The following is a 10,216-nucleotide window of genomic DNA, read 5'->3' as shown; positions in this document are numbered from 1 at the left end:
TATTCTAAAATCTTAAGGTTGTCATTTAATCACTGATATATCTTAAAAGTATGGCCCTGATAATCCTAATTAATATTCAATGAGATTGTAAGGGTGAGGCTTTAATCCAATAGCGATGCTGTCACTATGGGATGAGGAGAGCACTCAGAAGTCTATGCACACAGAAGAAGCCCAAAGGTGCTCACCAAGGAAGAGCCTCGGGAAAAGTGACTGCTGGGTAAGTCCACAGGAGAGGCCTTACCAGAATTCAATGCTGCTTGGCGTTGGTCTTAGACTATAAAAACATAATCCAATTTATTATGCATAAATAATTTTAATGAAAGGACAGAGGTATTTAAAGACATGAAAAATGACTTTTCTTGAATTAAAAAAATTTCACTCATGATTGGGGGAAAAAAGCCATAATATATGTTACATATTATGTTTATATATAATAAATATTAGCAAGTGTATAGTACTTAACTCACAAGAGCAAAATTTGTTAGTTAATCGATGACTTTAAAAAATAATAATTTCATTAATCTAAATTAAGAGATTAGAAAAGATATGAATAACAACTGCAAGTAAATCTTCAAAATAAAGTTTAAAATTATCAGAAATACATATAAATACATGTGTGCATTAAATTTAAGTTTCAATGAGTAGATTTTTAAAATAAGACAAGGTAATTTTTTTGTCATCTCAGAGGCTGCACAAGAATTTACTAATTTTTCTATGAAAATTTAACCTCATTATTGATTCTTTGGGAGTTTCACATCATGCAAGCCAATTCTGCTCACCTCCTGATCCCCTCATATCCTCTCGTCACCCCTGCAGCATCTCCAGCAAAAGAAAATTAAAGAAAAAAATCAAATCAAAACAAAACAAAGCAAGCAAGCAAACAAACAAAAACAAGAACAAACCAAAAAACAACAACAGCAAAAAAATACCTCTTCACTTCTCTCCAGCACCTCTTCATTAATCCTGGTGGCAATGGGGGCCTCAGTGTGTCATATAAGATACCCTTTTGTACAATCAGCAAATGTTCATTTCAGTGAGTCACTGGTCTGGTTTAAGGCTAGTGATGATGGTGTATCAGAATCTACGGATATTTTAATTATCATCTTTGGCCCTACAGTCCCACGGTCAGTGCCCTACCAGCCACTGCCTGGAGGGCCTTCTGGTCCTGCATCCCTGATTCTGCAAAGGCCGTGATATGTAGGTTTAAACTAAGTTTCCATCATTCTGTTTATCAACAAAGACTGGGAAGTCAGATGTGGGGATGAAAATCTGCTAGATCAGAGAAGCTGAGAAAGTAACCAGCTGACCTTGCTTTTTGGCCAGAGAGCCAGCAAGACATTCATCTCTTTACTTCCAAAACCAAAAAGAGCACCCAAACCCAAGTCCCTGCCCTTTCCTTCCTGTGTGTCTTCTCTATCCAAATTTCTGGCTTCTCTATGGCTAATTATGCTTAACTAGTTGCTGGCTCCACCCCCTGATTCAAGGTAAACTTTATTAACCATCTCAAAGTGTCACATTGCAATCAAATATCCCGCAACAACAAAGTTTCTCGGGATATCCCTGGCTATTCTGGAGTTCAAGTTGTAGACCACACTAGGCTTGAAATCAGAGATCTGCCTGCCTCTGCTCATGAGTGCTGGAATTAAAGGTATGTGCCACCACCTGCAATTAGTAGTTTATTCCCAATTCCTACATCATTTTACACAAGTGAATTGTACATCCACTGGTGTCCTTGAAGGAGGCTTGTGGAATAGAAATTCTGTGTTTCTGCTTAAAGAAGCTATAACCTACCAAGAACAAATCTATTCATGGGAATAGAGGATAATCAAGTTTATTACTATAAAAATATGATTAGAATAAAATAACTTTGAGAGAAACATAGGAAGTACTGGCGGTTATTAGATTAATGTTATGGGAGGCAAGGAAAAATGGATAAAATCAGAACATCATTTATGCTGATGGAAGAAAGTACCATCTGGGCAAGGAAGAGTCATAGATTAAGGATTCTCACTTGTGAATGAATGTATTCATTTCATAGTTTTTCATTACTGAATATGTTAGAAATAATGCATTAAATAGCTGATAGTTTTTAGAAAGAGCATTTAATGACCTATTCATATCTGATCTTGCAGGCTGTTTTCAAGCTTTAAGGAAAGCTCAGTGCTCAGAAAGTAGCATATTACACAGTAAGACTTAGCACTGTTACAGCCGCAAACATGAGAGGACAGGTTAGCTATGTGGCCAGTGGAGACTTGCAAATGTGCCCATATTTACTTGCAGCGCTTTAGAATTTGGTGTCATCATTGGTGACAGAAGACTGAGCTGCTGTTGCTAGGACACAGAATTTTGATGAAGTGCAGGTGAGCTGTGAAAAACATTTACAAAGTCTTTGGCTGCTTTGTGGTGTCTATTTTAAACATGGAGAATATTACTGAATTTTCATGAATTGGATATTTGCAACATTTTTAGATAAATTCAGAGGAATCATCTGTGAACACTGGCATTGGGGCATTATCTTAAGGAGAATGGGTGTGATGCTAATAATCACACTTACAATTGTTTTTATTATGGAATTTATAGTTGGAAGCTTGGGGAATGGATTCATAGCTGTGGTAAACATTGTGGACTGTGTCAAGAGAAGAAACATCTCTTCAGTGGATCAGATCCTCACTGCCTTGGCTGTCTCCAGAATCTCTGTGCTCTGGGTAGTATTCATAGACTGGTGTTTTTTTGCAGTTTACCCAGCTTCTTTGATTACAGGATGTATCATAAGAATTATGTACATTAGTTGGACGGTGACCAATCATTTCAGCATCTGGCTTGCTACCAGCCTCAGCATCTTTTATTTTTTTAAGATAGCTGTTTTTTCGAACTCTATGTTCCTCTACCTAAAGTGGAGATTTAAAAAGGTGGTGTCAGTGGCAATGCTATTGTCTCTGTTCCTCTTGTTTTTAAATATCTTAATGATAAACACCCACATCAATACCGTGATTAATGAATCTAGAAGAAATGCATCTTACACTTTCATTGAAAGAACTTATCCACAGTTCTTTAGGTTTCTTTTATTCCCAAGCTTTATATTTACATTCATACCCTTCATTGTGTCCCTGACGGCCTTTCTCCTGCTCATCTTCTCCCTGTGGAGACATCTGAAGAACATGCAGCACAACACCAAAGGATGCAGAGACATCAGCACCACAGCTCACATAAAGGCCCTGAAAATGGTGGTAGTCTTTCTCATGCTTTACATCTGTTTCTTTCTGTCTATAGTTGCAATAGTTTGGGCATCTGAATTAGAGAATATTCAAATCACCTTGTTTGCAAAGGCTACTCTAACAACTTTTCCTGCTGTTCACTCGTGTGTACAGATTCTGGGACATAGTAAATTGAGACAGGCCTTGCGTTCTGTGCTACAGTGGGTGAGGTTCAGGTCAGACAAGAGATCTTTGCATCCCTAGACAGCTGCAGAGATCAGCTCACATATTCCATAAGAAAATCAGTTTATGAGAAAGGCTTGTCTTACTTTTTTATATTAAACTTTATAAAGTTTGATCAAAGTGTGTTTAGAAAAATCACTGTCCAAACCATAGAGCTTTGTAGTATATGCCAGATTTGTGTCTTAGGATAGTTTTATATGGAAGAATATTGACAAAGCATACTTAAATGCAAGAAATCTTTATAGTAAATATGAAGTTTTGATAAGTTTTTAAATTTTTCAGATTATAAATAAGTCTATGTTGTCATAGATACAATTTATATTTATAATATGCATGTGAGTAATGGCATTAAAAAAAGTACTTCATTTGATTGGTTGTACCATTCTATCTTGAGGCGTCCTGTTTGCTCAACCCCTCTCAGTTTCTCAAATGCATAACATTCCTCAAAGATGTTGTACGGAAGATGGAAAAGTTTGCTATTAAATACAATAAATGGTGACATGGATACAGCTGACCCAGAAAATCTCATGAAAATGGATGAAGAACCAAGACCTATTGAACAAGTACTTGAACTCCAACATACACTTGTGTATCTTTAAGCCAGAATTGATGCATTTGGGGAAAAATATGAACTAAATCAGAAACCTAAGCACTGGGACAATATTCAAAAAATCTCATGACTGCTTCTGACGTATTCCAGAGACAGACACACAAAAAGGAAACAGTTAAATGGATTGATTTTCACATTTTCTCATGCGATTGTTACTGTTATTATTTTTCTTTAAAATTTGGATAGATTTTGTTTGTGCCTTATTGAAACTTAGAGAGATAATGTCGGATTAGGTGAAGTTGACTGCATGGGCATCTATGAATTTATGTAACATTAGTCTGGGAAATGCCAAATGTATTATACAGACTTTATAATTAAAACTGCTTTATATAAATATATATATATATATATATATATATATATATGAAAATTGAAGATGACTTTTTAAAAAAATTGCCTGAATTAGTAGATTCTGTACTGACTTTTATTTTTTGATAATGCATTAGAAACTTATTGTCAATGAAAAAAATTAAATTAATTATTTTTTTAGGTTTACCTATCTCCTCACTTTTAAATTTATGATTTCATATTTTATTAATTATTGTTATATATGTGCGTGTATATTTCTAAATATACAAATACAACATGCTTAGCCTGTATAATGTTACTTGCATGTATGTTTCTGGGCTGGCCATTTGGTATTAGATAACCAATTAGTGTGCTCTTCTCTAGAGAAGACTATTTCTTCCACTTTAAGAATTTCTTAATTGTCTGAATTTCTTTTGATTCTTTGGTTGAGATCTCATGAGCTTTCCCCTGTCTACTTTTTCCCCCTATTCTAGTTGTCCTTGTTCAGTTCATGATGAGGCAATCAGTGAGATATAGCGTAGCTTCTGACAGTCATAGGAAACAGTCTCAGAGGAAACTCTCTGATCCTTTGGCTCTTACACTCTTTCTCTAGCCTTCCACAATGATCTCTGAGCCTTGGTTACAGGAACTGTTTCATAGGTGTATCCTTTGAGACTGGGTTCAACAACTCTGTATTTTGATTGGTTATCGTTTTCTGTAGCGGTCTCTGTAGTGGGTAGCCATTCCAGCTTTGATCTGGAAGTTCCAACCCCCATTGAGACTTCGGCAACTGTCACGCCTACAAGGCGGGGCCAAGAGAGGCGCCTGGGGACCCGAGAGCTGGATTGGCGGGCGCTCTCTCTGTTGCGGGACCCTGGACTGGAGAGGTGGACCGAGCAGAGCTCCAGAGAACACCGCTGGACTGCGATACACCTTCCCCAGACCCCGCGACCTACCTATCCCTTAATTTGTAAGTTACATCATTAAATAAATCTCCTTTTAACTATGTGGAGTGGCCTTAATAATTACACTAATATCTGGCGCTCATGTGGGGCAAATTCCAAAGGCCTGGGTGGCTCCCACCCTCAGCCTCCTCTCCGGCTAGCAGGGACCTAAACCCGCCTGCAAAGTTCCATATAACCAGGGAACACCTACACGGTTCCATTCCCGAAAAAGGGAGCAGCTAGTCCGGTCTCAGTTCCCTACCTTAGCCCCGAGACCAGCAAAAGAGGCACTCCCCGGCTTCCCGAGTGCTGGCGCCAGCTTCGGCTCCCGCCATCTTGACTCCAGCGAGCTGCAGTCAGCCAAGATCACCAGCAGGCCCTGCTTTGGAGCTGTACCCACGCCACCTGCTGGCTGAAAAGTACTACTACACCCCCCAAAACCATGAAAGGTAAGCAAAGGCACCTGATAATTTTACACTTTAAAATTGACTAACAAATTTTGAGTAATTCTTGTAATATGGCTGACAACATTACCTCACAAGAATTCGAAAACCTTTTTGCCTGTATGATGAATGACATCTTCCTGGAAATATATGACCTTCCTATGGCATATCTAGCCTGTACCATTTTGGCATTCATTGTAATAATCCACACAGTGTTCAAACACTGGTTTAATAACAAGAACAAAGATGAGTCATTATTGGGACTGATACAGGCTTTAAGCGAGAGCAATGAAGGCTTACAGAAAAAGATTCTATCTCTGGAATCTGCTTTAAAGGAGACCTTAGAGAGAAAGATTTTTCTCTGGAATCTGCTGATCAGGATTTACAAAACAGGCTTGTACCGAAAATTGATCTTATTGATAATAAATGTGAATATTTAATGGACAGAACACTAACTCTCCAGACACTATATAAGGAAGAAAGATTATCATTAATTGATAAGATAAGGTCCATGGAATCATGTGTTTCTGAGGAACATAAAAACTTCTATGATTCCATGAGAAATCTGGAGTCCCTTGCCAGAGAGGAGGTTCACTCCCTAGAACAGACCCTAGGTGCTCGTTTGCAGGCCTTAGAAGAAACTCTCAGTAACATGACAAGGGACCTAATAGGCAGAAGGGCAAGACCATAGAGGTTGTAACATCTCCAAATGGCTCTCACACAATGGCTTATCCTGTTATCATCCATGAGAAGCCAGCGGATGACACACACCCTGAGCCATATAATACATATACATTACAACCAATTTCAACAAGGGACTTTAAAAATATAAAGGAAGCAGTAGTTATGTATGGGATAGACTCCACATACGTAAGAAAGGTGTTAAATTCATGGTCTACCTCACATAGAATCATCCCAGATGACTGGCATCAGTTAATTTTAGCTGTTCTAGAATATAGTCAGCAGCTACAGTGGAAAAGCTGGTTGAAAGAAGAGGCAAAAAATTTAGAACAACAAGGCAAACTCGGAGGTTTTGTGATCTCCCAAGATCAAATACTTGGTGAGGGATGTTTTGCTGACAGGAATGTAAAAGCCATTTATGATGAACATACAATATCCCTATGCCGTACAGCAGCTCTAAATGCTTGGGAAAAAATTCCAGAACCTGGAAAACCAACGCAGGTATACACAAAGATATTTCAGGGACCGCACGAACCCTTCACTGATTTTTTACAAAGACTGAACACAGCTATAACAAGAGCTGTATCAGATAAAGAATTAAGAAAAGTATTAACTGAGTCCTTGGCATTCGACAATGCTAATGCAGAATGCAGAAGAATACTTACACCATTAAAGATCAGATCAGCTCCTTTGGAAGAATGGATTCAGTATACTAATGGTGTTGAGTCTCGTCACTACAGTAATGAGGCTTGGATAGGAGAGACAAATCCCAGAGGTGAAAGAAGGCCCCGTGTTACCAAATGTTTTAAATGTGGTACACCAGGTCATATAAGTAAAAACTGTACGTGGGGTGCTCCTAGAAGTAATACTCCTTTTAGGAATAGCCTAAACAGGAGACCCCAACCACTTCCCGGATTATATAGAAGGTGTGGCAAAGGCTGACATTGGACCAGTGAGTGCAGATCAAAAATAGATATACGAGGTAACCCTTTACTGGCGGGAAATGCCTCAGGGGGCCTCTTGCAGGCCCCCAAATCAAATGTAGTACGAACATTCCCAGCCACTGTGGAAGAAATTCCTCTCCAAGACAACTGAATAAACCAATGCCTAATGTAAAAACCGATACTGCAATGGATGATAAAACAGCTCTGATGGGTGGATCACAGTTTACAAAGAACACTATAAAACAAATATTTTGGCAGACTTCCATAAATGATCAAAGACCAAAGCTTAGAATTTGAATTAATGGCCTGGTTATGGAGGGACTGGTAGACACAGGTACAGATGTGACTATAATTACGCCAAAATCATGGCATCCAAATTGGCCTCTTCAAGAGGTAGATGTCCAACTTTTAGGAATTGATGCCCTATCTCAGATAAAACAGAGTTTGAGATGGGTTGAATGCATAGGGCCAGAAGGACTGAGAGGAAGGCTGAAGCCATATGTAGCAAATGTAGCAGTAAATCTTTGGGGCCAAAATCTGTTACAACAGTGGAATACCCAGATTAAAATTCCTACACTTTCAGAAAAAGAATACAGACCAATGCATGTTTCTAGGAATAATATCATCACATGCTATAAAAATCAGGCACCAACCATTCAGGCTGTTCACAAACAGAGCACAACTGCTGTTGAACTCTCAGAAGTACCAACTGCCTTACCTTTAAAATGGCTAACTAATAAACCTGTCTGGGTTGGACAATGGCCTTTGACAAAAGACAAGCTACAAGCTTTAGAACAGCTGGTTCAAGAGCAGTTAAATGCTCAACACATTGAAGAATCTACCAGCCCTTGGAATTCTCCTGTATTTGTTATTAAAAAAAGTCTGGCAGTTGGAGAATGCTGACAGATCTGAGAGCTATTAATAAAGTAATTCAGCCAATGGGCTCCCTACAGACTGGGATGCCCTTGCCCTCTCTGCTACCTAAAGAATGGCCTATAATAGTTATTGACTTAAAAGACTGTTTCTTTACCATACCCTTACAAGAAAATGATAGAGAAAAATTTGCCTTCACAGTACCTAATTATAACAATTCTCAGCCAGTCAAGAGATATCAAAGGAAGGTCCTCCCACAGGGAATGTTAAACAGCCCTACTTTGTGCCAATGCTTTGTGCAGAAACAATTGGAGATAATTCGTGTAAAGTTTCCACAATCCATAATTTATTACTATATGGATGATATCCTATTAGCTGATTCAAAGTTAGATACATTAGAAAGCATGTTTGAAGAAGTAAAAAAAGTTTTGCCTCTCTGGGAACTGCAAATTGTTCCTGAAAAAATACAAAGAGGAGATTCTATTAATTACTTAGGATATAAGATAGAGCTACAAAAAATTAGAACCCAAAAGGTACAACTAAGGAGAGATAAATTGAAGACTCTTAATGATTTTCAAAAGTTATTAGGAAGCATTTTTAACTTACTGGGTATCATGGGAATACCCAAAGATGGACTACAAAATTTGGCTAATACTCTAGAAGGGGACAAAGAATTAAATAGTCCAAGAGAATTATCAGCTGAAGCTGAGAAGGAATTGGCTCTAGTAGAAAAGACAATTCGAGAAGCACATGTGGATCATGTGGATCCAGAACTTAAATGCTTTTTTGTCATATTCCCTCCAGACATTCCCCAACATGTATTTTGATGCAGAGGGAAGATATTATATTGGAATGTGCCGAGGACAATTTTAAGAGCCATACCATATTGCCTGCCTGAGTTAAGTTTCTGTTGTCCAGAATTGAGCCACTAACCAGAAACTTTTGACATTCCTGAACAAGTCTTGAGTTATTAGAAAATAACTTAACATTTCCTTATCTTTCTGCTACAGTGACCATTAGTAACAATGTTTTGTGGTTAGCTTGCTTGGTTGGGTTGCTTGGCAACTCAACAGTCTGCTGATCTTTTCCCAAAGAAAGTTTCCTGGTCTGCTTACTATAAAACCCACCTGAGAAAAATAAAATTTTGCATCTTGATCAGAATACTGTCTTGCTGTCAATTCTTTGTGTCTCTTGTCCCATCATTCGCCATTCTCCCTTCTAGGGTCTCTGCTGAAGGTCCCGCTGGCTGGGACAACTGGCGCCCAGTGTGAGACTCGAGGACGTGGAGGAGTGGTGAACTTCATCACACACCAAGGCAGGCCTGCCTAAGAGTTGGACCATCATGGAAGATGGCTCCACAAGTGAAGGTCCGGTCAGTGATCGCCACAGAAACGCCCGGGCGTGAGTCAGATCTGGAGGAGTTTTAACGTGACGACGCAAGGTAAGTTTCCATAGTACAAGCATTTAATAAGCAGGATTTGTTTATTTCAGGACTGAAACAGTCACTCAAGACATGAGGAACTAGGGTTAAAAAGAAAGACTTAAAAAAATTTCTTGACTATATTGGAGATGTCTGTCCTTGGTTTCCCCAAGAAGGAACCATAGATGAAAAACGCTGGAGACAGGTTCGTGACTGTTTAAATGATTTTGACCAGACCTTTGGTCCTGAAAAAGTCACCATCCAAACTTTTTCCTACTGGAATTTAATTAATGATGTCTTAAAATCTTATAACCACTCCCCTGATGTTCAAAAATTAATTAAGGAGGGAGAGAAAAGCCTTAAAATAGTCCTCCTGTCCACCCTCTGTCATTCTGTCAGTATTAATATTCCTGAACCACCCATGTCTAAAATTATTCCATCTGCCCCGTCACCCCCCCCCCCGAGAACAACCACCCTCCTGCCCCCTTTTCCTCACAAGATTTATACCCTTCCCTCAAAAATTTTGAAGATGATTTAACCCCAGAGGAGGAAGTCTCCTTAGAGGAAGAAGCTGCC

The 10,216-nt window shown here is 38.8% G+C and overlaps 1 protein-coding gene across 1 annotated transcript; it reads left to right on the top strand.

The window, feature by feature from the left end:
• Nucleotides 1–2,525: 2,525 nt before the first annotated feature.
• LOC128099801 (taste receptor type 2 member 14-like) lies at nucleotides 2,526–3,458 on the top strand. The gene has a single exon (XM_052721616.1). It carries the CDS (start codon nucleotides 2,526–2,528, stop codon nucleotides 3,456–3,458), a length of 933 nt encoding a protein of 310 aa, XP_052577576.1.
• Nucleotides 3,459–10,216: the final 6,758 nt, after the last annotated feature.

The sequence above is a fragment of the Peromyscus californicus genome, unplaced genomic scaffold (genome assembly GCF_007827085.1).
Source record: "Peromyscus californicus insignis strain IS unplaced genomic scaffold, ASM782708v3 Scaffold_6__1_contigs__length_162567912, whole genome shotgun sequence".
NCBI classification, from domain to species: Eukaryota; Metazoa; Chordata; class Mammalia; order Rodentia; family Cricetidae; genus Peromyscus; species Peromyscus californicus.
This window is presented reverse-complemented; position numbering and strand designations above follow the sequence as displayed.

What these genes read in the sequence shown, in the direction of transcription:
- LOC128099801 (XM_052721616.1), top strand. Translation starts at nt 2,526, where the DNA reads ATGGGTGTGATGCTAATAATCACACTTACAATTGTTTTTATTATGGAA.